Source organism: Empidonax traillii, unplaced genomic scaffold (assembly GCF_003031625.1).
Source record: "Empidonax traillii isolate 1590-97213 ecotype Southwest subspecies unplaced genomic scaffold, ASM303162v1 scaffold101:size1699134, whole genome shotgun sequence".
In the NCBI taxonomy this organism is placed as follows: Eukaryota; Metazoa; Chordata; class Aves; order Passeriformes; family Tyrannidae; genus Empidonax; species Empidonax traillii.
Window position 1 is genome coordinate 1,330,125 of NW_020955294.1, and position 27,224 is coordinate 1,357,348.

General features: G+C 43.1%; 1 protein-coding gene across 7 annotated transcripts in view; it reads left to right on the forward strand.

Annotated features, from left to right (window-relative positions):
- CUX1 (cut like homeobox 1) overlaps nucleotides 1-27,224 on the forward strand; it is a 264,884-nt gene that overhangs the window by 124,683 nt on the left and 112,977 nt on the right. For all 7 annotated transcript variants that reach the window (XM_027882106.1, XM_027882101.1, XM_027882105.1 and 4 more), the window contains exons 5-8: nucleotides 5,755-5,892; nucleotides 9,223-9,346; nucleotides 11,295-11,371; nucleotides 12,095-12,161. In XM_027882106.1, the coding sequence (XP_027737907.1) occupies nucleotides 5,755-5,892; nucleotides 9,223-9,346; nucleotides 11,295-11,371; nucleotides 12,095-12,161 (406 nt within the window). The remainder of the gene's footprint in view (nucleotides 1-5,754; nucleotides 5,893-9,222; nucleotides 9,347-11,294; nucleotides 11,372-12,094; nucleotides 12,162-27,224) is intronic.

The window sequence follows — 27,224 nt, forward strand, 5'->3', positions numbered from 1 at the left end:
ACTAAAAGAGAGCAGGTTCAGATTAGATACTAGGAAGAAATTCTTCCCTGTGAGGGTGGTGAGGGACTGGAATAGATTTCCTGGAGAAGCTGTGGCTGCCCCATCCCTGGAAGTGACCAAGGCCAGGTTGGACAGGGATTGGAGCAACCTGGGCTAGTGGAAGGTGTCCCTGCCCAAGGCAGGGACATGGAACGACGATCTTTAAAGTCCCTTTCCATTTTCCTGCCCTAACCATTCTGTGAATTCTATGAATGTATTTTGGGAATAAGCAGAGCGCGAACCCCGGGCAGCGCAGAGCAGGGCTCTGGGCGCTTCCGCAGGCCCTGACACACCTGTGGGGGTCTCACCGCGTGGAAAGCCCCCGGTTGTGATGTTTTTACAGCGTGTGCGGAGCCCCCCGGGTACCGCTCGGGCACCCGCGGGGCCGCGGCCGCCTCACGATCCGCCCGCGCCGCGATCCAGGCCGGGCTTTGCCGCTCGCCCGCCGCGCTCCGGGCCGGGGCCGGCCGGGGGTCTGGGGGGGTCCGGGCAGCCCCCTCACGGCTCCGGGAGGCTCCTCCGGGGTCCGGGCCGGAGCCCGCCGGGGGTCCGAGCATTTCCTCCGGGGGTCCGAGCGGCGGCACCTCCCGGCGGGGCCCGTTCCTTGGAAAACGCCTCCCTGCACTTAAAAAAAAAAAAAAAGTATTTAAGAAATATATATATATATATATGGGAAGAGAGGGTAATTGGGCCCAGCGCTCTGTAAATTGTACATTTAAACAATGACACAGTTTTTCCATTTCATTTGGCAAATTTTTTTCTCCCGCAGCCCATCCCGCCATAGGTCCCCCTCAGTGTGTGTGAGGGGGGGGACCCCTCGCCCCTCACTGCAACAACACCCGCGGCCAAAGGGTTAAACATTAACTTTAAACATTCCCTGTCCCGCACCAGCTCCTTTTTCCTTGAGCCCGAGGTGGGCTTTTCCCCCCTCTCCTTAAATAACGAGGGTGGTCCCAGCATACTCTATATCGAGACAGCTTTTCATCAGTTGCTCATCAGCATGCTAATTGCTGTATGACTAATTATGCCCTGAATTCCAGTTGATTTTCTTAATGAGACAGCTGGGTTAATTATGTAATCGTATGATTACATTAGCCCAGAGTGCCCTGGCGAAAAGGAAGGCGGGCAGGAGTGGGATGTCACCGGGCGAGGGGGGCACCCACGGCCACTAATGACAGGGGAGGGCAACCCCGCCACGGTGCTCGTGGTGTAAACACCAGGGTTAAATTATTAACAGTAAGAGCTGTGTCGTCTTGCTCCCAGAATGAGGGAGGAACAGGGGTTCATAAGCAAAACTCACTTTGGCAGTTCGGGTGGTCGTTGGTGACCCCGCTGTGTGTCCAGGGCTGAGGTTGGGTTTGGGCTGAGTGACATGGGGTGGTGGACCGGCCACAGGATCAGAGAATATTCTGAGCTGGAAGAGACCCACAAGGATCATCCAGTCCGACTCCTGGCCCTGCACAGACACCCCAGCAATCCCACCCTGTGCCTGAGAGCGTTGTCCAAACACTTGTTTTACTCTGTCAGCCTTGGGGCTGTGCCCAAACCCTGGGTAGCCTGTTCAGTGCCCCCACCACCCTCTGGGGGAAGAACCTTTTCCTGAGATCCAACCTGACCCTGCCCTGACACCGCTCCAGCCATTCCCTCCGGTCCTGTCACTGCTCACAGAGAGCAGGGATTGGAGCTGCCCCTTGTGAGGAAGCTGCAGACCCCAATGAGTCTCCACTCAGTCTCCTCTTCTCCAGGCTGAACAAACCAAGTGTCCTCAACCACTGCTTGTATGGCCCCTCTAGACCCTTCACCATCTTTGTAGCCTCCTTTGGACACTCTCTAATAGCTGTAGATCTTTATTACATTGTGGCACCCGAAACTGCACCCAGAGTGATGAGGGGCTGCCTTTCCCTGCTCATGTAACGTGCAGTTTGGGCAAGATCCATCTTTGAGTTTTTTTAAAAATTGTTCATAAAGCCAGTAGTTTACATGCATAAGCAACAGCAAAAAACAATTTGTTTCTTTTGCACTGCAATTAAAAAAAGACGCATCATCAGGGCATGTGTGTGGTGTGAGAACGGCTTCAGAGGTGTTGCTGTGGCTGGGTTGCTCCAGCTCGTTTGATGTGAAGTATTAACCGCTGTAAAAATTACTTTACATTTGTAACATTAATTTTTTCACATCTGCATCCACTTCTGTCCTTTGTGGGGACAGAAGCTCCTCTGCGAGGGGACGGTGTGGTGTCCCAGCAGTGAGCACAGGGATGGTGGTGAATCCATTGGGAAGGAAAGGCAGAAATGGGCTTTGCAGGTCCTGGGTTTAAAATACTGCTTCTCCTGTGGTGGTGTGGAGGAAACCTTGTCAGGGATCGGATCCAGATGCGCTGGGCTGTGTACGAGCTCAGGATGCAGAGGGTTTCTCTGTGGGTACGGGATGCAACAAGTGTTTTAGGAAAAATGAACAGAATAGGAAGCAATAGGAAAAAATACACTAAATTTAGTATAAAAATAGACATCTCGGTTTACTCTTGGGCAGTAATGATCTTACAAAACACTTGTTCAAGTTCTGGACGATCCTATTCCTTTTACCGATTTTCTCATTTTTTATTTATCCTGTGACTAGCAGGGATCCAGAACTCTTGCAAGAGAAGATTCAAACCAAGAGAATAATGTGTGATGAGTTTTCCACATTTCAGTGTTCAGTGAGGTGATTTTTCTCTTTTACAGACCACAGAAAGGGCATTTCCTTTGCTGCCTCTCTCCGTAAGCCAGGGCCACTTGATTTTTTTTGAGCCGTGTGTGCCTGTTGTTTGTGTAATGAATCGAAAGTTTTGGTCCATTGCTTGTTTAAAAATTCAGTGACCTCCTGTTAAATGACATGAAACATACTTTGTAAGCCTGGTTAATATAAAAAGGTATGCTTTTCCATGCATGCATATGTTGGGAATAGGAGAGTATTTTTATTTATTTTTAAATCCACTCCACTCAGGTAAGAAAAAAGTCCTTGTGACTGTAAGGTTTATACTTGTTTCAGTTTAATTGGTGTTCATAAATACTTCAGAAATAACAGGTTTTTAGGTTTTTTAAGCTAAAAGAGCATGTTGGAGCTTGCCATAAGAAATGATTTGTGTCTCTGCCTGAAATGTCTTGGTCATTTTGTTGTCATACAGTGATTAGTTTTCTTTAACACAGTTTATAAAAATTAAGTCTAAGAGGTGCTTCAGCCGTGGGTTTTTTTACATGTCCTCCAGCAGTATTTAGTGGCTGCAGGCCATTAGTCCTTCAAATAGGCTCTAGTGAAGTTTGAGGTTTAATGCACAGAGACTTTTTTTACATTTTGTTTGTTCTGCCACTGTTTTGCTACTTGAACATTAACCTTTAATAGAGCTAAATTAAATATACATGTCCTGATGAATAATTATGAGATTGCAAGCATTTTCATTTTGTACATAAAGCTTCTCAGGGATTGCAAATTTGACTTAGGGTTTAGTCATTATTCGCCTTATAATGCCCATGTTATTTTTGTCCTTTAATTCTTTACTGATTTCAATATAAAAAGCCCTCTGTACTCAGAGCAAAATGCCTCTTGTGGGTGTCCTGGCTTTTTACAATGGGCATGTTAAAACGAGAAGGGGGGAAAAAAAGTGCACCCACAATTTTGTGAGGTTCAGTTTCTTTCACCGTGGCGCTTTGACACCGTTCGATAGAAATCCCGCAGCCGAAGCTTCAGATCTACCCCCCCCAGCCCGATAACGATTCGTGGTTCCTGTAACAATTTAAGATGTGGATGGATTGAGACAATCCAGCCTTTCTTTATGTTCAGCAGATGAATGTCCCGGGCTGGCGCTCTGGGAGGAATGCTGAGCTGCAGGAGTGTGACAAAACGCTCCTTGCGGATGAAGGTCGGCAGACCTCCATGGGAGAGGGTGATGTTGTGACAGCCCACGCCGTAATTGGACCATACATAAATACTGCAGAGCCTTTAACTCGTGCTACTGCTGTGACTTCAACTTTATATTTAATTCCTTACCTGTACCCCCCTGTCTCTGCCACAATAACATTTTAAGTTTGATTTATTATAAATATTTTAATGCAGATAATAATAACGAAAAGTATTTGGCCTAAAAAGCATAAATGAAAAAGCTATGTAGTCATAAACTATGTATGTACGGAGAACAGATGACAAGCAACCTAGATTTTGTATTATGAACAGGGTAATGCCATAAGCTGTTGAAGAACTGGAGTAACAAAATGCAGCAGGCTGCTACTTAGAGTGTCTCTGAGCTCAACATAACCCAGTGCTATTCTTTTATAAACTATGCAACAACGCTGGCATATTGAAAAAACACACAGGCTCATGCTTAATGTGTTAACAGAGGTACAATAGACTTATTATGTGTTTCCAGAGACTGAGGGTGGTCTGAAAAATTAATGACTGTGGTGGTTGAAAATTAAGTGAACTCCCTAATATATACTGTTGTTGATCCACTGAGTTTGGTGTTTAGCATTCCTCAACAGGAGACTAAATCTTTGCAGTCATTTCACAAGAGATGCTGGCGCCCACAGCAGAAATTTATTCAATAATCTTTTATAAGTCCATCACACTCCAGTGTTTCCCTGCTCTAACTGGGAAGAAGTCCCAGAGTAAATCACACGTGCACATGTCAGGTGTGTGCTGGGGACCCTCTTTATCAGAAGGGGATGAGCATCAGAGTATTCATTTTGAGCAGACATTTGATTAATAGTATTAGAAACAGAGGGATCCAAACCCTAGGTTTATGGAGTTATTTACATCCACACAATATTTCTGATTGTTATTGATCTGTCAGTTAGAACAAATATAGCTCAGATCTCCATGATCAAATAAGCTCATTGAGCTCTGCTGTGCAGGAGGGCACAGTTTACTTCAGAAATTTACTCCTGCGGAAGCAGAGGTGTGTGAGGGACAGTTGCTGTCAGTGAGCTGAGCAGTTTAATTGCTTTTTACACAGAAAGTCTCATTTTGCGAACAATAACGTGAACAAAAACTCACGTGGCTTTTGTATCGTGACTGTCTGCACCCAGGGACACTCCCCTGTGGATTAACACCAGGGTGAAGAAGGCATGTCCCGATTTCATGGAATCCTGGAATGGTTTGGGTTGGAAGGGACCTTAAAAACTATCTCAGTTCATCCCCTGCCATGGGCAGGGACATCTTCCACCATCCCAGGTTGCTCCAAGCCCCGTCCAACCTGGCCTTGGACACTTTGAGGGATGGGGCAGCCACAGCTTCTCTGGGCAACCTGTGCCAGGGCCTCCCCACCCTCCCAGGGAAGAATTTCTTCCCAATATCCCATCTAACCCTGCCCTCTGGCAGTGGGAAGCCATTTCCCTTTGTCCTGTCCCTCCATGTCCTTGTCCCTTGTCCCCTTTCCCGCTCTCCTGGAGTCCCTTTAGGCACTGGAAGGGGCTCCAAGCTCTCCTCAGAGCCTTTTCTCCAGGCTGAATACCCCCAGCTCTCCCAGCCTGGCTCCATATTTAAGGGGTAGCACAATTACGATGAAATATTTCTGGTTTTTGAAGTTTGCAGGATATGAGGAATGTACAGGACTGATAACTCCAAGTAGGGCCTTACTGGCACTAAAATGCATATTAACAGATAAAAAAGGGCTCTTGAGCTCCGAACTGCTTGAGTCACAGAAGTGGTGCTGTTGTCTTATGTTTCATTTCACTGTTCCTCTTTCAGATCCGGTTCCAGCCTTGGATTTAGGACAGCAGCTTCAGCTGAAGGTTCAACGCATGCACGATATTGAAACAGAGAACCAGAAACTTAGGGAAACTCTAGAGGAGTACAACAAAGAATTCGCCGAGGTGAAAAATCAGGGTACGTTGTGAGCATATTCTTTTATCAGCTTTTAATGCACCCTGAAATTTAAAGGCAGGGATTAAATTCAATTTTATTTAATACAAGGAGAGTTGGCAGCGGCACTGAAATTCAGTATAGAAAGTACAGTGGTCTATTACAGCCATTTCTGTGTTTATGACTTTGGGTAGACTCTTTGGATTTGTTTAAAATTTCATTTCCTGTAACACCAAGGCAGAGGATGGAGTTGTTATTCTGCATATTATGTTGTAGCCTTCAGCCCCGAGAATTACACCTGACTGACGTTATATGTGACATTTTATGAGAGGCAGTGCTGGTACTGACATCAAGCTGAACGTGGGTGTGGGTGCTTGTGGAACATGCATCTTGCACAGACAGACGCAAAAAAATCAGTATTTTATGCTCACACAAATCTGTACAAAATTGAAGTTTTTCTGTGCTCTCTTTTCCCTTATCTAAATGTATTACTGGAGTACATTCAGCATACTTTATATTTACTCTAGAGACTATCCATAGAGCAATGTAAATACAAGCTATTACTGTTTAATTATTTAAGTTTTAATGAGACCAGAATGCATGAAAATACATGGAAATCTCAATGAGATTTAAAGCCTGTTGGCTTTAAGGCTGTTCAAGTTTTCTTGTGATTCAGAATAAAGTTTCCTGCAGCAGGAAACAAAACTTTACTCAGTTTTACACCTCACTGCCCATCCATGGGATTTTTCATTTCCATGTCTAATGCCCAGTTCTGAGTGGTAGAAAGGGAAATTGTCTTGGCATTTGGGAAAATGGAGATGTAATTTTTTTATATTATGGGACTGTTGCACCCAAGTCACATTTGAAAGCTGCATTAGCAACTCAGTTGATTTTGTTACATCTCATTTTCTGCAGAAGGAACATATATGCAGTTATATATTTTGAAATATATTTTGTTTTAACATAGAGGGTATAAATGACCTCTGCAGAGGACAGGTACCAGCATGCCAGGATTTAGGCTGGACTGGAAGAGATGTCATGAGGGAGCTGAATGCTCTAAACCTGACAGTGTTTTTTGCTGTAAATGTACAATAATTGCAGTTCCCTGTGCAGAGTTTTCCTGAGGCTCTGCATCCTGTACATCCAAGCAGGACATAGGGGTTCATCCCAGAACGTGGAAAAGCTCTTGACTTCCACAGTTTTTTGCTGCAACCGCTCACCAACTGGCATTTTTAATTTTCCCTGGTGTGCTCTCACTTCCTTCCCATTTTCCCTCTGTAACCTTTGCCTTGTTTTTCATTCCAGTGCAATAGTTTTACTCTCTGTGTCAAACAGGGATTAATAAGCTATGCAGGGAAAAGCCTGTTGTTAGCTGAGGGTGCTTTGATCAGGTAATCTCTTGGTTTGGAGGGCTGTGTGTGAGCTGCACGGTGCCTGTAAGAACTTCTTCCAAAACTGGTATAAATGGCAGTGGCTGACAAGCTTTAGCTGACCTGAGCAGTGAAGAAGGCACTTAGTGCTTCAAGCAATGTAGAGGATTAAACTGTACTTGTCCAGCACATCTATTGTTAGATGCTCAAATGTAAAAAATTTTATTACAAGAGTCATGTTTTTTTTCCCATATTTGCACTTCTTGCGTTCATTTTTGTAGTTTTGTTTCCTTTTAAAATTAGACATTCAAGCATTAGTCAAGATGCAATTACATGCATTTCCATGAGATTATTTTGCTCTCTGCTTCTTGACATACCCGAATATTTTGTCAGATTTATGTCTGAAAACACCAGGAGCAAAGGTGTCTGTGGTGCTGAGTGCACCCTTTGCCCGCAGGAATGAGCGTCCTGTTGTCTGTGTGAAGGAGCATCCTTTGCTTATTCAGGAAAAGATCAGAATTTGTATGACTTCCCGGATCTCAGAGAAGATTTCCCTTTGCTGGGAAAAAAAAAAAGAAAAAGAAGTGACGTGTCCTTTTCACGGCCTGTTACTCAGTAATGAGCCTCAGCTGATTTCTGCACAGCCAGCAAAATCCCGCTCCTTCTCTCGCAGGCAACTGGTTTTTACTACTCTCCTCCCCCCTTTTTTGTGGTCACAGTGGTCCAGGCTGTCTTTGGTAATGCCCAGACAGCAGATCATGTCACCAGCTACCTACTGTCTGCTTTACAGTTCTTGACTCATCTCTAAACATCTGGATTTTGAAAGGTTTTTGTGTGGGTTTGTGTAATACTACTGAGGCTTTTCCACCCAACCCCATAGGCTTTATTTATCATATCAGAGCGTGTCTTCTTATGATGTTTCTGTGCAATATAAAAATTTATATGTCCAAAATATTTTAGTCTTCCTTCAATCATTGTTAATGGCATCTGTTAATAAGCTGAGCTCTTTAACCCCCTGCCTGCATCCCTGTGTGAGTACACTGAACTGTATTGCTGCTGGGAGGCTTCTGGCAGTCCAGTGCTTTTTCCAAATTCCATTATTGTTACAAAGCATACTCTGGTGAATGTCCTGCTTTTCCTCTTCAGAGCCCTATAAGGATTCACTCCTTTCCTGTGGGTGGGATAAAAGAGTGTTCACGTAGGAGCGGGTCAGGACACGTAACAAGATGTTGAACCTGCAGGTTTATGCATCTTCTCTCATCCATATCCAGGCGTGGGAAATGCAGGATTGCTCCTTTATCCAAGAGAAGGAGTTCTGCAAGTTCCCTGGAAAGCTGCAAGTGCTGTGCTCAGAAAGTTAAAACAGTGTGTAAAGCCCAGAGTGGATGATGAGGCAGTGAGAGCAACTGGGATGTGCAGAGCCGCAGAGTGGCTGCTGTGTCTGAGCTGCTGTTAATGCAGCATTTCTCATCAGTTGTGGAGCAGAACGGAGCTGTTTCCCAGATATGTGTTCAATTAGTGTGAGATTGCATCTGTGCATGAACCATAGTGAAACTGCCTCTTTGGGCAGGAGCACAGTGAGGTGAATTAAGTGTCCTGTGTGTACATCCGTACTTAAATCTACACCGGGACTTTATTAATCTTCACTCAGCACTGAGCTAATTTTAGACTAGTCAATAAGGTGATATTATATTTTACAATTGATTTTTTTTCTCCTTCTTTTTTAAAAAAAGTCGTGTTAGAGGAACCATCTTCACTCTGCTTTCCAGCAAACTCCATTGATCCTTCTCAACCTAAACACTTAAAGTTCAATTTAACATTTAGGGAGTAAAAGGTCTCCAAAGGGACTCATATCCATTGATTTTGTGTCAGAGTTGAAGAGCTAAAGTTTAAAACACACTGAGCCTACAGGGTAAAGCAAGCCTTGTGTTGTGGAACCACGTGGAGCTGTGTAAACTCATTCTTCCCCGTTGTTTCTCTGTAGAGGTTACAATAAAAGCACTTAAAGAGAAAATCCGAGAATATGAGCAGACCCTGAAGAACCAAGCGGAGAACATAGCCCTTGAAAAGGAACAAAAGTTACAAAATGATTTTGCAGAGAAGGAGAGGTGAGTGTGGGCGTTGTGGAGGAGGAGAGATGTATTTTTGTGTTTAATCTCCGCAGCCAGGACCGACTCTCGGGCGTGCGGAGGCAGCTCATATATTGAGTGATTCCGGCGATTTATGTGTTTGACACGGAATCATTTGATACTCAGCTTTGCACGGCGAAACAATCGTGAGAGTGTGGAAGTAAAACAAGGACAGATTGTCTCTTGGCCGGGTGTGGTGGGGGGGTGTCGTGTTCAGGAGGGTGCAAACCTGCTTTTATTCCTCACTGGCTGTATTGTCCTCTGTGACACCAATCTGTCTCCATTAGCCGACAGGGTAATCCAGCCTGCTGTGTCACAGAACCGTGCTACGGGCTGCACAGCCCTGAGCTGCTGGAGATGAAGCACCCCACAGCCTGGGTAAAAGATGCACCACCCTTTCTCCCTTGGCAATGCCTGAGAGAGGGGATGTGCACCTGAACTATCCCGGGAAGGTTTGCATGTTCCTAAGCGTTTTCCTACGTGCCAAAATTAAGAAGAGTTTTAGTAATTACTCATTTTTTTAGAAAGCATTTTTAATGCATTTCTAATCTTTTGCAAATGGGCAGGGAGTGTTTGAATCTTCGCATCAGTGGGCAAACAAATCAGGCAGGATAAGACATAGGGGCTAAAGAGGGAGTTCTTTCAGACTGCGTTCCCTGCCTTAAGAATTTACTTCTCCCAGGGAGCAATAACACTGAAGCTATAATATGTTCAACATAGCATGGAAAACCTTCAGTTTACATGAACATTTTTGTTGGAAAGTTGGTTGTTTAAATTCAGGTCTGAGTGGGAGGAATCTACCAGTGAGAATGCAAAGCTTTTTTTTTTAAAGTTTTCAATACCTGTGGTTGCTTTTCAGTAAGTAGCTTGTAAAGCAAGTGGTTTTAACAACTGCAATTTAGATACACTTAAAAGTAAAATAAAATGGCAGGTCGTATAATGCAAATAAAAGTGTGTAGAAGAGGTTTTGAGGTCTCAAAATATGTAGCTCAGTTTGAAGGGAACTGACGCATGGTTCTCGCTATAAATAGTTATTAACCTGGTCAGCAGTGTTGGAGAATAAATTTATGCACTGTGTGGTGTGCAGGCAGGATGCTGGTAGTTTCATAAGCCATTTCACAATTCCGAAATGTGCAGAATATCCTAAAAGCAATGTTGTAAAAAGCATTGACTCCTGGGAGATGTTGGAGCAGCTCCTTTCAGAGATGAGTTTTATAACTCCTGTAGCCTGGCCTTTAGCGAGGAGTACAGTGCCTCCATGGCCAGATGATGTTAAAATGGGTAGAACTGACACAAACAAGAAAATGTTGCCTGTGGACATAAGAAATGGGAGCATATTAGAGGTTTGCTCGTGTTATATAGAAAATATCAGTGTGAGGTTTGTTTTGAAATATGTGTTTTCTTAAAGATTGGCTAATAATATTGCTGCATTTGGCACCCATTACAGCTCTGATGAAACAGCTGCTGCATCCATTCACTCTATCAGTTATGGCAACAAATTCCTTCATTATGACACTAAAATGGAAATGTATCATTCTTCTTGTACTGGCTTTGTACAACAGAGGGTGCTTGGTGACAATTTTCTCAATGTGTGTGACATTTCCCAAACAAATTATGCTCAAGAAAACCTTCCACCAAAGTTGTCATTTATATAGCAGTCAACTCTTGTATAAGGTTCACAGCTTATGTTATGAAGTGGCTACGCTGTTAAAATTTTAATAAGTGGGACCACAAAGTACAAACAGTATCACAACATGACCCTATTTATGGGTCCCACTGAAGCACCTTGTAGCCTGGGTGGTGTTGGCAGTTGTCTGATTGCGGTGGAGATGTTTATTCGCTCCATCTTCCAACTTTTTGCAAAGCCCAAAGAAGTTGTTCAAGGTGATTACGAGCTCTGTTCTCACCTCTTGTCTTCCCTTGGCAGAAAATTGCAGGAGACGCAGATGTCGACAGCCTCGAAGCTGGAGGAGGCCGAACACAAAGTTCAAACTTTGCAAACAGGTTTGGCTTCGCTTTTCTGACCTATTCCAGTGATCAGGTGGGAGGTGAGAGGAGTTGGGTGTAGCAGGACTGTGTGTGAAGCAGCTCTTGGAAGTTCAGGGAGATCCAACAGGGCTTTGCGAATCAGAACTCCTTTAGGGCTCACAGGCAGGCTAGTGGTAAATACAGGAGACAAGTCCATGAAGGACCTACAGCATCAGAGTATCCCTGGAATTACAGCAGGCCGTGGAACTTCTCATCAATGTGTGTTCTCCTCTGGCTTCACACACTCCTGAACTGAGATAACTGTGTGTAGCGATCGTGTGAACCCGGTTTCTACCACTGTGTCTTGCCTGTTGCTATGACTTGCCATTAGTTTTCATCCCTGTACTCTTGGGGATTCCAGGTCTGGCCAGGCACATTTGGCTTTATTTACTGTGAGAAAACAAGATGTTTTTTTCCCTGAACTATTCCAATGAGTATTTCAAATAAATAATCAGTTTAGCTGGTTTAATAAGAAATCAATGATGTCTAGCTTTGTTAAGCAGAAACTGGGAATTTTTTTGCAGTGTAACAGAAATACTGTAAGAAATTTTTAAAAAATCAAAATTCTATGTTTTTTCTAATTCATAAGCCTAGGTAGAAAGATATAGCAAAGAATTTTTCATCAGGAGATGTACAGCTTTATTTATGGCTGAGTGCTGCTGTTTCAGTACTGTAATGCTCCGTGTTTATGCCTTTTAGCCTTGGAAAAAACCAGGACAGAACTATTTGATCTGAAAACAAAATACGATGAAGAAACTACTGCAAAGTAAGATTTCCTTGTTTTCTTTCTATGTCTCCCTTCAGGGTATCACTGTTTTTTTTTTTTTTGTTTTGCATCTGTCTGTTGGAGACAGACGAGATGGGGGAGGCTCAGGCGTTCAGATTTGTTGGAAAACATGGTCATAATTTGGTCTCCTATGGAGAGTTTATTAGATCTCATCTTTTCTTCCACCCAGTAAGACTTTTCCTGGCACACAAGCTGCTGCTTTCCTGGTTTCATTCTCAGGTGCTTCACCTGTGTGTCTTTGACACTATATATCTTTTGCATTTTCTTTAGAAAAAGGGCAGCTTCAGAAATATTTGCTGTGATCTTTCAATCTTGGTGAAAAAAAATTTAATTTAGCAAAGGATTTCTGTGTCACTGTTAGGCACCCTGGTTCTTCCTACTGGGGTAGCAGTCATTGCTCTTTCAGGTTCACCCCAAACTATAAACAGTAGCATTTTTGACAGATTTCTCTTGTTTTCAAGTGGGACATGAAGGTGGTAGTCTCAAAAATATATATATTCTTGTCTTTCTAATGGCTACTGTTTTCAATTATCCTCTGGTTTTATTAACAATCCAGGCAGGGAACAACAAAAGAGACAGACTGCTGCTGGTTTCCTTTGAACCCTTCATATTTAAGGAAAGTTAATAATGAGAAGGAATTCTCATGATCAGCAGGATTAAGCCCAAGGAGTCATTTCTGTGTCTGGAAGTGGGATGGGAATGAAGAAGCCGTTTCAGATGGCTGGGACAATGTAAGGGAAGGGTTGGGAGACACGTCACCTCCCCATGCCCACATCCTGCAGAGTCCCACCTTCACCTCACTTCCAACCCTTGCTGCTGCCTTCACCACCCTCCCTGGCTCAGGAGAGATGGGAAGTGAAGGCTGCTGGGTCATGAAAATCCATGGGCTGGGTTGGGTGGGAGGAGTGACCTGGGCTTGGGTTTATCTGTAAAGGGCTTTGTGGTGTGGCTGGTGCCAGTCTGGATAATGCAGGGTTTTGACACCATTCAAAATGTCACCAAGTCTAAATTTCTTAGCACGTGGGTTCTGTGACTGTGGAGGATCTGATTCCCCACTGAGCACATGGGGAAGTTGGAGCTCACCAAATTCAGCCTGTGGTAGTTCATAATCAATCAGCAACTGGAGCTGAAACACCTTTGACACCATTCAGGATAAGGTAAATTTTGGGTTTGCTCTGTAGGTCCAGTTTGCTCTGAGTTCCGTGCAAGATGAGTTCCACGTGAGGTGATCAGCAGTAGTTTTGTTCCCTCGTTGATTCATCCCTCTGTAAGAGACACTGACTAATGATGGGTCTGATGGAACCTTAAATTCCTGCAGATTCCCATAATTTTTTTCCTGCACTTAACTGATTTTGCTGTTATTTTGTCTTGCAGTCTCTTCTGGGGGAACAGGCAGAGATCAGTGGTTGTAGGCACTGAACCTAATGACCCCTCACCCTTTTTTATGTGTTTATTTGCAGAGTGTTTGCTTCATTTTTAATACTATTTCCCTGAGTGCTGTAATTTATCTTGAACTGAGGAAAATCCGTTCTCTAAAATATTTGTTTGCATTTCTAATCTCGCTCTTTCAGGGAGATTCACACAGAAATATTTTCGTGATTTTGAGTATGATTCTTACCTAATATGTATAGAATTACATAAAAATTAGTAACATCTGCAGTAACAAGAAGTTTATTGTGTTCTGTGGCAGAATGATTATGAAGGCTGGGTCTGGAATATAGTGGTCATGGAGCTGAATCCTGAAGCAGACATTAAGCTTGTACTTTATCTCCCAGACTAATGTACTGTGAAAACAAACTTGTAGGACCTAATAACAGCAGAAATATTTTATCATTGTTTTGGATATTTATGGCAGGAATAGTTCTTGCATAACAACAGTCGTCTGTAGTGTTTGTAGCCCAAATTTTGCAATATGGAAATCTAGAAAAACATGAAAAGGGAACTGAATGTAGACAGGGAAATTGAGTCATCTATTTTAATTGTAAGAGCTGGGAGAAATGCTGAAGAAACACCAATAAAAAGGGTGAAAGACAGTTTGATTCTCTTCTAAAAAGAAACCCTCTTTTGATCTAAGTCTGAAAAGCTACTTGTATTGCCAATTTTAATTTTATGTTTTAAAAACATGTGATTTTTATCTTAGGCCAGAATTGTTAGTTTTACAGACAGTTATTTGATGCAGATGAATTGGAGTGCCTTCAGGAAAAAAAACAGATAATTGTCAATTTTTTAAAGCTAACAGTGCTTTTAAGATTTTTCAGCCTCAGAATAAAGCTGTCTTTCAACTACTTGAAACTTTGAAAATCTTTCACACCAAAAAAAAACCAAAAAACAAAACAAACCAACAAAAAAACCCAAAAAAGCAAAAGGAATACACAGTGAGAAGCCTCCATTATCAGCATTAAGGAGTCTGGATTTTGTCCTGGCAATGGGTCGGGATCTTGAAGTCGGGAATCATCGTGTCAGCTTGTTTATCTTAACCTCCCGTTCAAAGTACGTGCAAAGGGAGCGATGGAGGTGCAGCTGGGCACCTTTGGATGAGATCAGTGGCTGGAATGAAAAATCTCCAGTCAAACCAGGTTCTGTCATCCCCACGTCTAAAAATCCCCCGTTGCCTTTCGCGGGGAGCAGGTGGGTCTGTGCCCCCACCCCCGTGCCGGGCGCGGAAGGTGTTAATGACAAAAAGAAGTTTATTATGTGCAGTCATTGCAGTCTGTCAGCTGGAATATCAGAAGCTGCATTTGACAAGATGGCAGCAGCAAAGTTTTCCATGTGTAGGCTTGAAGTAAAATGTAATTAGCCTTTATGTGCAGAACAAGGATCCATTGATGAATACAGCTGGTCTTTGTTTTCTTCTGTCATTGAGTGTGGGAGGTAAAAGTGTTCTTCTTCATGTTTATTAATACAGGATTCCTTAGACAAATGGCAAGCACAGTTTAATATTTGTTGGAACACAGAGGGGCTTGCCAAAACAGTTGTTGTGTAAGAGGATTTCAAGGTTTTCAGATTATAATCATCTCTGGGTTAAATAAATGAATGATTACTCTGCCTTTTTCAATTAAAGAGGCACATCCTCTCTCGAGGCCCGATACTGGTTTTGTTTGCTGTCCCACACGTTTCTATCAGCAAACCTGGATTTAACCAGCACTAATGAGTTTGATCTGGAGATTCCATCGGAGCTGGAACTGAAAAGCAAACTCGGACTTGAGTTTCAGGAAAATTAAAGAATGTTGGGTTTGGGTTTTTTCATAGTGCAACAGACTTTTTTTTTTTTTTTTCCTTTCTTTCTCCTCTGCAGAAAAAGAAACATTCTGTATACATTTCCTCACTTTTCCAGGGACAAACTGTTCTCCTCTGTAATGTTGCTCTTTCACTTCTGGTTTGCTGCGGAGTCCAAACAAGTGTTTGGGATTCCCAGCTGAGCAGTTAACGCTCCCACCCGGAATGCTTGAAATCCAGTTTTTTAGATCAATTCCAGAGCCACCTCTTCTCTCCGACCCCTCCTCTCCCCCAACCTAAATGAATTCTAATTGGAAAAGGATCTTGGGTTGTAGCACATACAGTAGGCTTGTTACATTACTGTTAACATGTGGGTTGAGGCTCCCTGCCTTTGATGAAAGAAAATATCAAATTTCACTGAAATGCTCCATTTTCACCAGCCAACTTTAAGTAGTCTTGTGAGGGTTTTGGGTACTGCACCCCCCCTTCTGCAATAAAAAGCCTTCGTAAACAACACAAACCACAAAAAGTTTAGGTTAAGGTTGTCAGTCGGAGCAGCTCTGCCACCAGCTTTGTTACCTGAGGATTTTCTGAAAGGTTCAGACTTTTTGTTCTTTTAAAAATAGAGCGTGCACAAGAATGCAATGGGATATTCCTATTTCATGTTTACTGAAGTAGTCATCTGAAAACAACTGCTTTCAATAACTCCTAGGAAAAACATTTTGCCTCCAGAAGATGAAGCAGAGAATTGTTGTCCTTCCATAGATCAGAATGATTATTTTTTTTTTTTTTTGGCAGCACAGCTGAGGATGACGCAGGAGGGCATATGGGAACAGAAGGAGGTGCCTTTGATTTTTGACTCTCTGGGGTGAAGGCTCCTCTTCCACATTATCAAACAGACCTGTTCTTCAGGCGTCAGTGTAGACTAAAGTTATAAAGATGTAATTTTCTGCATGGAAGGACTGTAGGATTGAGCTTGAATACAGACAGAGGACTAGAAGTTGTAGAGAATTCCTGAAGAGTTATTTCTGCCCCAAGTTATGTGGTGGAATTGGATTTCAAGTATTCCCGTGAAATCTGTTGCATTGGGGCAAATCTCCATTAACTTGGACTTCAGGGGAAACATTCCCCAATATGTAGTGAGAATTGAATTATTTACTTTAATTTTTTTTAACCAAATCTTTCTTGGTTAAGTGCTGGCTGGTGCCAATATATCACTTCTCAGATGTTTGTAGTTTTCCATTTTGATGGTGCTCAGGGTCAAATTGAATAAAAAATAAAGTCATGCTCCCTCCAGCATCACATAATTACTGTGATAGATGATCTCAAATGCTGCTTCCCCCCATTGAGCATGAAATACTGTAGTTAGGGTGGTTGTGTTGTACATGACACGAAATAGCTTCTATTTGCTGTGCCTTTAAGGTCTTAAAGTTTCCTATTTCCTGTTCTTTTGATGAGTCATTAACTTCTAATGCTTAGCTCTGGAATTATTGCTGTATTTAAAGTGATTTCCCTAAAAACAGGAGATGGAGAACTTCATAGGCCGTGTCTCTTGGTATTTTCTCTTCTTAAATTTCCTAATGATATTGCTACCAGTGAAGCCCCAGGGGTGGTGGCGATGAGGGGGTGAGAAACCAGGGAAGATGTTACAGAGAACTACTTTTTTAAGAAAAAAAAGTGAAGAAAAACTGAATGTTTTGAATCTTACAGAAAGCTCTGTCTGCATTTTGCAATTCGAGGTGTTTGTTCAGTGTTTTAACTGTGCCTTATGCAAAACTCAACAGGCTGAAAGTCACTATGTAGCATTAATATTTTGCCTAAAAACCTAGAAACGAAAAGGAATGAAAATACTTTGGAGTCAGCTTTTTGTTTTGATCTAAAGCTCTGGTGTGTAGTAGGGCTTGAAAACCCGTGTGCAAACCAGCATTTTTTTGTCACATTTCTGGTTCAGCCCTGGAATCACAGCAGGAAAAGTTGCAGTTGTGTGGGGAGAGAAATTCAGTGTTCCTGTGAAATACTTGGCTTTGTGAAATCCCGAGTGCTTGCTTGAACCACTGGCATTACCTTCACTTTTGGGTAGGGAAACTGAGGCATGAGGGGTGTGTATAATGCTCAAGGCCAACAGGTCTGGTCTTGGCTGGAGTCTAGAAATGTGCAGCCATGAGAATGATAACCCACAAACTGACAAAAATGTTATTTATTTTCATTTTTAATCTCCAAGGGTGCATTTCTGAGAACTCCATATAAATGGAGCCTTTGGAGTCAGCAGGAGTTTGCGCTGTGGATGGGCTCTGTTGCCTCTTTTGTTAGACTTGTATCGCTTGCAATTAGTTAATGTAACTTTTTGACAGCACTGAAGTGCCCCAGGTCCTTTCAGGGCTTTTATTTTGTTTGTTTTTTAACCTCCAGTGAGACTGTTCAGTTCCTTTTTCTAGTATAGCCTAAAAGCTGGTGTTATTTAACAACCCAGAGTAGGAAAAAAAAAATATAGCCTTAGGGTATTCCAGCATATTCTAGTCATCACCCTGTTATCCCTAACCTTGGGTTGACACGAGATCCTTAGGTGGAAGTCTTTAAATAAATGCAAAGTACTGCATCAGAGGGTCTCAGGCTCCTGTGCCAGCCAAGCTGTGGGTCATCCCAGCTATGGATACCACCACAGATCCTCGCTGGGAATGAAGCTTCATGGAGAGGCTGTAGCCTCCTTGGTGCCTTGGTCTGTCCTGTCTGTTCTCACCTGCTCTTGTGGGGCCAAACCTCTTCAGGCTGGTGCAGCTGCCTCAGTCCGGGAGTGGAAGAACCACGAGTGGTGTTCCTGAAATCCCATCCCAGTTGCCAGCAGGGATTGGCTTTCCCTGTGAATCCAACAAAAGGCCAGTCCAATTTCTTGAGCCATCTTGCCACAGCAGGTCCTTTTACCTGTAACAGCTGAACTTTCTGAGGTGCTTGGGAGGGTCGCGTGAGGAAGAAGAGGAATAAGAGGGAAGGAACAGCCCCTCCCAGAGTCACATCTGTCCCCCAGCATGGACAAGGTCTTTGGTTTCCGTCTCCCGGTCAGCTGAGCTCGGATTTCACGCAGCTCTTTCATGTATGTCTACAAATTATAACAGTCTCTTTTTTTTTTTTTTTTTTTTCAATGCAAAGTAGCAAATCAAGAGAGTTATTTTGGTCCAGAACCGCTTCCTGGCGAGGTCCTGTCTGTGAAAGCAGGAGGGCACGTGGTTCTGCTGTGCTCCTGCAGCACAGCTACTGCAGGGCTGGGACCACGGGGGAGGCAGGCGGGATAAATCCTGGAATCATCAGAAACAAATGGTTCATCTGTTTCCAATCGGGGCCTGCCCTGTGGGGTTACCCATTCCCAGTCCCAGGGCAGAGCTCTCCAGGAGGTGCTAAGTTAAACTGACAGGCACTGCAGCGCTTGTGTCTACCTGGCCACGTGTTTAATGGGTGGCTTCCTGCACTGGTGTGTGTTTGGAGTTCTCCTTGATGGATCCACAGATGGATTCCAGCTGCTTTTCTCACTCCCACGCAGGCAAAAAAAAATGAGTCATGTAGAGTGTGTTGTGCTCCTGCATTTAATGGAAAGGAATGGCTGTCCTGAATGAGAATGGAGGTTTAGGGAAATGTGTAAGATCCCAGGCACTAAAACTCTGTGTCCTAAAAAACCACCTCTTTCTTCTACTTTGGTCTTTTTTCCCTTTGGAAATCTAGGGAGTCACCCCAGCACTTTCTTCCCTGCATTTCCCTTCTACCCTGGTTGTAGGAAAAAGGGGATTTTGTCCTGTAGATTTTGAGCAGTTTTGGCAGTGATCTGACCACAAAATGGTGGCATTGCCAGCAAATCAAAGATTTTTCTAAGAAGCAGATGCAGCACAGGACAGGTCAGGGTGTGGATGCCAGGGGAGCGTGTCCTGTCTGGTTCAACCCCTTCTGATCCTCTTGGAGACATCACTTAATGGGACCTAAGAAATATTGTCTCATTTACATACCCTCTGATCTAATTAAAAGACAGTAAAGCCATGTGGGATTGCAGTTTTGTGTCACAGAAAATATCTGGTGTGATAAGATTGAACCGCTTTATCTTGATGAAGTTTTTTTGAAAATAATGTTTCAATGAAGAAGTTTCAAAAAAAAAATTATCTTTGATCAAGAAAGTGAGAATCCCAGGCATAGGAACCAGGACTGAGCACTGATTCAGGGATTTGGAAGAGCTGGGTGTTGGCCAGCTCGTGGAGCAGAAGGGATAAGGCAGGATGATGCAGACACTAAATCGAAGAAAAACAAAAGACAACATGCAGGCCTGTTAATAACTTCATTAGCATTCATGTAAAGCATTAAATAAACAAATGCATAATACACAAATCCTGTAAGCCTGAGATTATTAACCCTTAACACTTATCTGGTGTGTTCCTGCAGGGGCAAACCATGGCAGAGGCTGTGATTTTGTGGCTGTGTTGGCCTTGCTTCCCAGTGCTTTAACATGTTGAGAAACTGAGTCCCAGGGAGATTGGTCAGGGGCTGGAATACTGGAAGGCAGCCAGTATTACAGCAAGGATCAAAACTGAGGAATGAAGGCAGTGGATAGAAGAAAGGACTGCTGCTTCCCCTGTTTTGCTTAGATACAGCTGTGGGATGCTCAGAATAAAGCCCAGCTGATCCGGAGTTGCTTGCACATTCCAAATACCTGTCTGTAAGAAATTTTGAGCAAAAATTAAATTTGACTGAAGTGCTGCCTTTTAGGGTCGCTGATATTTTGTAGCAGTTTTTCAGTGGCCTTTAATAGGTGATCTTTTGTTACTTGTGATCCCCAACTGCACACCCTGTCTTCATTCTTCCCCTAAAACGAATGAACTTGCAACCGAATAGCATAATTCTTTTTTCTTCTCCCCAGTACAGTTTTTTATTAGTGAGGGGTTTGGGGCTAGCCTGGTCTTGATTTGTTTTGTGGTGGCTACCAGACATAAATCTCCTGAGTTCCCTGTGGACTGCACTCTCTGGATGAAAACCTGCCCTCCTGTCCCTCCTCCTGGGGGAACTCGTGTGGCTGAACCACTCCTAACCTGGACTACTGGGGTGAAGTCAGTTGGGTTTTCAACTGTACTAACAACCATGTATATTCATATATATTTATATATTTAAAAAATATAAATGAAGTGCCACTGGCAACTTTTGTCCAGTGGTTTCTATTTTCTTCCTTTGACTCAGTATTCAGCACTGGGCAAAGGGAATCTTCCTGTTACAGCTGGTGTTAAGCAGAGTTGCAGGGGGAGGATTGTGGACAGGTAACTTCCTTTGCACGGTTTCCTCAAGAAATTGTATCTATTGATGTTTCATTTCCCATGGATTTCCTCATTTACGGGATGGGGATTATTAACCTGCCTGAACACAGTGGTTATATCAGACAGAGAACCTGAGGGGCACATGTGGCTTTCATAAAAATATACCGCCCGTTTCCATCATTGTGAACCGTGTCATCCACCAGTTGGGCCGCCATAAATCGCTGTGAAATGCACACAGCCTTAACCAGCAGTGAGAAGCACATAACTTAACCATGGAGTAACTAACCATCTTAATAAATCTAAATTCACTCTTTACTGGAGACACTTCAGGGAAAGTGGGAACAGTTTCTACAGCCTGTTATCCCACGTGGTCCCGGTAATGTAAAGGGTAAGTAGAGCTCTTGTTCTGCAGAGAGATCCCCATACCCTGCTCTCTGTTTCACCCCCTATGTTTGGGAATCTGTGCCTCGTGTAAAACAAATAAAAAGCGCTGCCAAGCAGCCGGTTCTGCAGCCAGAGTGCCCAGTGCCGTGTTCAGGGCCGTCATTAAAAGATTTCATGAAACAGCCTTAAAAATGAAAAGTTTCCTTTCTGGGAGAGAGAGAGATAATTGAACTCATTGATTTGTTTCACGGTTTGTTTGCCCTTTCATTCCCTTCCTGAGGTGCTGTTTGTTGAGGAATGTCTCCAATTGCCAGAAAGACAGTGGGGTGTCTAATATTTCCCCGCCAGCTCTCCTTTCAGCCAGAGCAGAGTACTGTGGCAAGCCTACGATATGAATTTTTAATGCAGAACTTTATAACATAGCCCTTGCAGCACGGCTGCACTACTCTCTGGAGCTTTCAGATTTAATGCTCTGATGAACAGAGCACAGACTTGGGGCATTCGACAGCAGTCGGAATTAACCCCCGAGTTACCGAGTGTGCAGCAGTTAATTTCCCTGCAGATTAACATGGACACAGGAGGAAAGACTGCAGATACTCCCTCGTCGGAAAAGTGCCCAAATAACTGGTATTTTGACTCGCAAAATTGTCTGGGATATATTTTCCCTCTTTTTGCTGGTAATGGGGATTTTTAAGGCTATTTACTTTTCCTGGGCTCAACAATTCTGCAGTCATTGTGTGCTGGATAAAAGGACACTGTCTTGCCCGCTGTCTGGGCTCGGATAATGACCCAGGCTGGATGTCCAGAGAGGGGAAAAAAATCAGCTCTGTAATGCATCATGGAGATGAACTTGCCATAGGTTCCTATTCTTCTAGATCGTATCATTTAGCTGTTTATATAGTGAATCATGATAGTCTATCTAAGGGGATTTTGCTCTGTTTGGAACATGATCTTAACTGGATGTGGACGTTCTTATTAGCCCATCATCTTATTTACCTAGCGAGAAGCGTAGAGTGGAGATAAGTAGCCCAAATCATTACTCTTCAGGGCATTAGCACGTGTTTGCCAGTGTTGAATTTCATCTGCCCGTTCACCTGACTCATTTTACTGTCTGAACTTTTTACTCTTCTGCAGTCTTGGTAATAATAATGCTGCTTTACTGCAGTTAGTGCTGCTGTGCTGATCATTGGCTTTTCTAAATCAGCCCTTTACTTATTAAACAACACCCCTCCTGACGCGTTATCTGGAGGAATATTTCTCTCAATATCCTTCACAGCCTGTGTGTGTAGGCCTGAGGTTTTTCCTAGCTGGTTCTTTTCGGTAGCAGAGCGTTTCACAGCCAGGACTTGCCTTGTCGGGGGTCTCGGCAGGATTTTGTCAAGAGAAAAATGCAGCATTTGTGGGTTTAACTTTGATATCAGAGGAGGAGCCTGGTGTATTTAAAATGTGATAGGGCTGGTGTAAACCAGAGAGAATTAGACAGGACACAGGACATGCCAGGTGTTGATGGCACTGAGGAGAAAGACATAACCAGGAGTTTGTGCTCGTGTGGTGTTAAACTGTTTGCCTTAAGCCTTTGTGAATGAGAAATGCAAGTTGTTCCTCACTGATACCACGGAAGTACATTTACACTTTTTAATCTTAAATCAGCATCTCAGCTTTAGGGAGACATTTACACATTTGTTTCAGATGAGGTCTTTTAAGCAGCTTGTCTTATTGATTACAGACCCAAGATTGGCTTTGCTTCCTCCACTGTTATTACTGACTCACGAGATTAAGGTTTTCAAGGCTTGGTGCTAAATGCAGAGAGATCCTGTCACTTCATTCAGTAGTTCTAGGTATCTATTAACTTTATTTCTATATAAAGCCACGGTATTGTGATAGGGAATTCAGTTGGATCCTGGCTTATGAAAAGGACACTCCTGTTTTCATTCCTGTGCTGGTAATTAGCTCTGTGTCTTATTTTTGTTGTGTCAAGCACACTACCTAAACCAAGGCTGATGACTCAGTTTTGCCATATGTAAAAAGGGCACATGGGGTGAGGCAAGACTTCATTAATGTGGATAGTCTTTCAGTCCTTGGATAGGAAAGTGGAAGTGCTGTTCTGATGCTTGCATTGTAGCTGTAAAAATAAATGTACACGAATAGAAGCACATAAAATGCGTCTGCTGACCATTCATTTGAACATCCATTAGGTCATCCTGTGATGAATGGAAATATTCTTCTTTCCTGGAGACCACACCAAAGGAAAAAAGATGCATCAGGCATCTGCCCTAATAATAGCTCTGTGTTACCCCTGGCTGCCCCATTGCAGGGCACTGGGATGGGCAGCTTTAATCATTCTCCCTTTTCTCGATGCTTTACCTGTGCGGTGCTTTAATGTGGGAGTCTTCTGCTTTTCCTGAGCCAAAGTGGAAATATTTATTTAACGAGTTGTAGCAGATTTTTATGTGCAGAGTGGTGGAGTTGAGGAGTGTGACTCACAGGAAGTAAAAAAGATCAAGAAATTCAGTGAGTTTAACCATTTCAGTTCTCCTTGTCCTTCCCACTTGGGGGAAGGGGAGGAAGAGGAGCAAGAGGCAGAGTGTCCTGTCCCACATTCCAGAGGCAGCTCTGCCTGATGCTCCCTGTCTTGACCCAAATCCTAGTGATCACCCAACAGGGGTCTTCTGGAGTGCCTCACCTTCTGTGGCTTTGAAGTTTGCCTGCATGGCCAAAATGAGCTTTTCCTCTTACTGACCCAAGATAAAATATAGGTGTTTTTTTTTTTTTTAATTGCATGCAATCAGAATAAAGTAGCTGCTGTAGTAGGTTATGATTTTTAATTACAGATTTTGATGCTGAGACCTGCAGGATCTGAGACAAGAGGCTGTATCTGGGCTATCTTAAACTTGGAGCTCAAAGCCAGAATTGATATATGTTCTACTTTTTAAAATGCAAGTAAATGCCTGGAATGGCTTATATTTCTAGGGCAGAAGTTGAAATAATTAAATTGCAGCAGAGTACACGATATGGGTGTCTTTGAAGATCACTGTAAGAAAGTATTCCTTGGTAATATACAGTAGCACTTTTAATAACTTCTCCATCCTGGGTTGTTTTAGATGTGTGGAGCCAGTTGGGAAATGTGCATTAGCATTGCAAGTTGCCATCTGAGTGACAACAAACAACTCCTGCTGTTGGAATGCTAACAACGACAAGTCATTTGGTACAGCCATTTGCCAGTTTAATGGCTTAAGCAGCTTAGTTTTAATTAAACAGCAGCTTCTGTGTATGATATCAGAGAAAATAATGTTCTCCTTACAAGCTCAGTTGTTTAGTGTTGTCCCTAACTTGCTGGAGATACCAACAGCCTCTCTGTCCCAGCATTCAGCTGGTGCACTGTCTGCCAGTTCATGTGCAAAATTCGTTTGCAGTAAAGCAAACAAACCCTTTTGGGGGATGGATGAGCCTTAATCTATTAGTTACAGACTCAGCCTCGCCTTGGTGGCGGGAGTTGTTCTCCATCCATGGGCTAGAACTGTGTTTCCTCACAGAATGTGTGAGCTGGGAGATCCTTCACCGCTCTGCCCGAGGGCTGTGGGAGTAAAGGACTGGGAACTTATTGATAAAGGGGTAAAATTCCTGCCTGGTGTCAGAAGGTTCACCTGACAGGAAGACAAAGGGACTGAAGTGTTCAAGGCCAGGTTGGATGGAGCTTGGAGCAACTTGGTCTAGGGGAAGGTGTCCCTGCCCATGGCAGGGGGTCGGAATTAGATGAGCCTTAAAGTCCCTTCCCACCCAACCCATCCTAGGATTTTGTGCTAATCTCTTGTAGGAAGGGTGAGGGTTTTGGTGGTCTATCTGAAGTCGATTTCATACAGAGTGACAGTCAGGAAAAGCAGTCATGTCCTTTGCATTTCATTCCCTAGTACCTGAAATCTAGAAACACATTTTTGTGCTGGAAGTGACAACCCTTCCCTCCTCACATACCTTTGTATCAGTGGGGCAGTTTATGCAAAACCTGTAATTCTGATGTCACACCCATGATAACAAAAATAAGGAGGCCACCAGAGGTTTCTGGAGGTTAAGAAGGTTATTAAAACCCAGAATGCACAAGTTTAGCTCAAGTTATGCTTATTGGGGCAAGTATTTCACATCTTGAACTAGAATCTCTTGAGGCTTGGTACAGCTTAGCATTGTCTGATTTATTTAATCACATTTCCATGAAATCAGGTATATTCATCAGCAGAGAACACTGTGAGAAAATTGAATGAAACCCATTACTCAACACAATTTCTGGCTTTGGTAGTAGAAAATATCCTGTAGGTTTTAGGCAGCAGAGCTGCTGGTTTGAGCTCCACAGCAGATCATCCACGAAGGAAATGAAGGCCAGAAGGCGACTGCTGCCGGTGGCTTCTCCAGCCTTTCCCTGCAGGATAAATGGGTGCCCAGAGCCTTGAGGACAGTGCTCGTTAGCCCCTGGCAGCGGGAAGTGCCTGCTCAAGGGCAGGAAGGAGTGACCTGCGCTGCTGTTTGTGCAGGGAGATAAGTGATGGGGGCTCCATGTGGGCATGTTTGGAGAAGGAAATGGTTCCGTGTGTTTGGTGGGCCCACCCTCCTCCCACCCTCCAGCATTCCGGTCCTGGCCACATCGTGTGCAGATTGAGGCAGAAAAGCCCTTTTTTAACAAGCATCTTGAACCTGTAACTGGTGGCTGCTCAGTTCTGTCTACAGAAACTTCTTTTAGTTGAATAAAATAAACAGCAAATGAGTGTTTGTTTACAAGTTGTGGGTGAATGGGTGGATTTCTATGCTCCTCTTTTATTAATTATTTGGGGTTGGTTTATTATATATGGTTGGTTTATTATATATGCTGTTGGTTTATTAAAAGCACAACTGTAGTCACAGCAGGGGGGTAGGGGTTAAAGTTGTATTTTATAAAATTGCTGGCAAAAAATATGCACACAAAGTGGCCCACAGTAAATAATCAGCACTTTTGGTAGTTATTCCAGTCTGCAGTCACTTAAATTCATCAGTAGTCTTTCCTTGGCTTTGCATATGGATGAATGTCTTGAAGTATGTTGTGACTTCTTGTGCAGATAGAAAAAAAAAAAAATCACCCATCGTGTCTCATTCTTACAAGAGCAGTAAAGATACAACGTTGTTGTTGTAATCGTGAAGGTATCTGGTGCTCCCAAACTGTGCATTATTGGTTTTTCATCATCTTGGTAAATCAAGGAGATGTTCTTGTCACCATGTCACAAAAGGAAGATAATACAGAGCCTTTCTTTAATGCCATGTGCTTCAGAGCTGATGTTATAAAACAGTTGATCCTTTTTTTTCCCAGAGCTCTCTACGTTTAAGGGCTTTGTTTTGCACGCTGCTGCAGATACATTTGCTGCCTGCATTAGTCATTTACAGTACTTAGATCCTGTAACTATTAAATTGTTAACGTTTGGAGCCAGCTGTAATTATCTTTTATTATTATTATTTTTAATGGGCATAATGCTTTCTTTCCTCTCCAGTTTTCCTCAACATTTGAGGCATCTTTAAGGTATCTTAACACTGGAGCAGCATCTTTGAGTCCTGTTTACTCTGTTTGTCTTCTTATCTCTCTAAAATGTTGTGCTCACCGAGAATTTTTTGTCTGCCTGAAGTTTTTGTTTCCCTTGGATGTCTAAGATGGATATCCCAGGGAAAAATACACTTAAAGGTAAGGTCCTAATCAGCATCTTCCAGGACTGCTTTGCATTCAGTGCTCGGGAGAGCTGCAAACCCACATGAAGCTGCTCTATAAACCTGATGCAAATACCATTTGATATAATTCCTTGTTGGTTTTGATACCTGAAACAATAAAAGAAATGGTGGTTACCAGCTTTTATCACTGGCTCTTCTACTAAATGTTCTTTTTATCCATGTTCCAATTAGGAACAGAGGGGGTTTTTTTCACTTTTATATAAAAGTGTGGAAGCCCTTAGTTTAACTATCAGTTTTTCTTATGCCTTATTTGAATTTTTCCATATCTGAAGCCATAAAAACTAGAGGTGTTTAATTCAGCGTTAATGGCACTCTTTTCCCCAGTGTTTATTGTTTGGTGGGGAAGCTGAAGGGAAGGAAAGACGATCATGGTGATGGTGATGTTGTTCACATCTGGGGGACTGCCCATGGACAGACATTTCTTCGA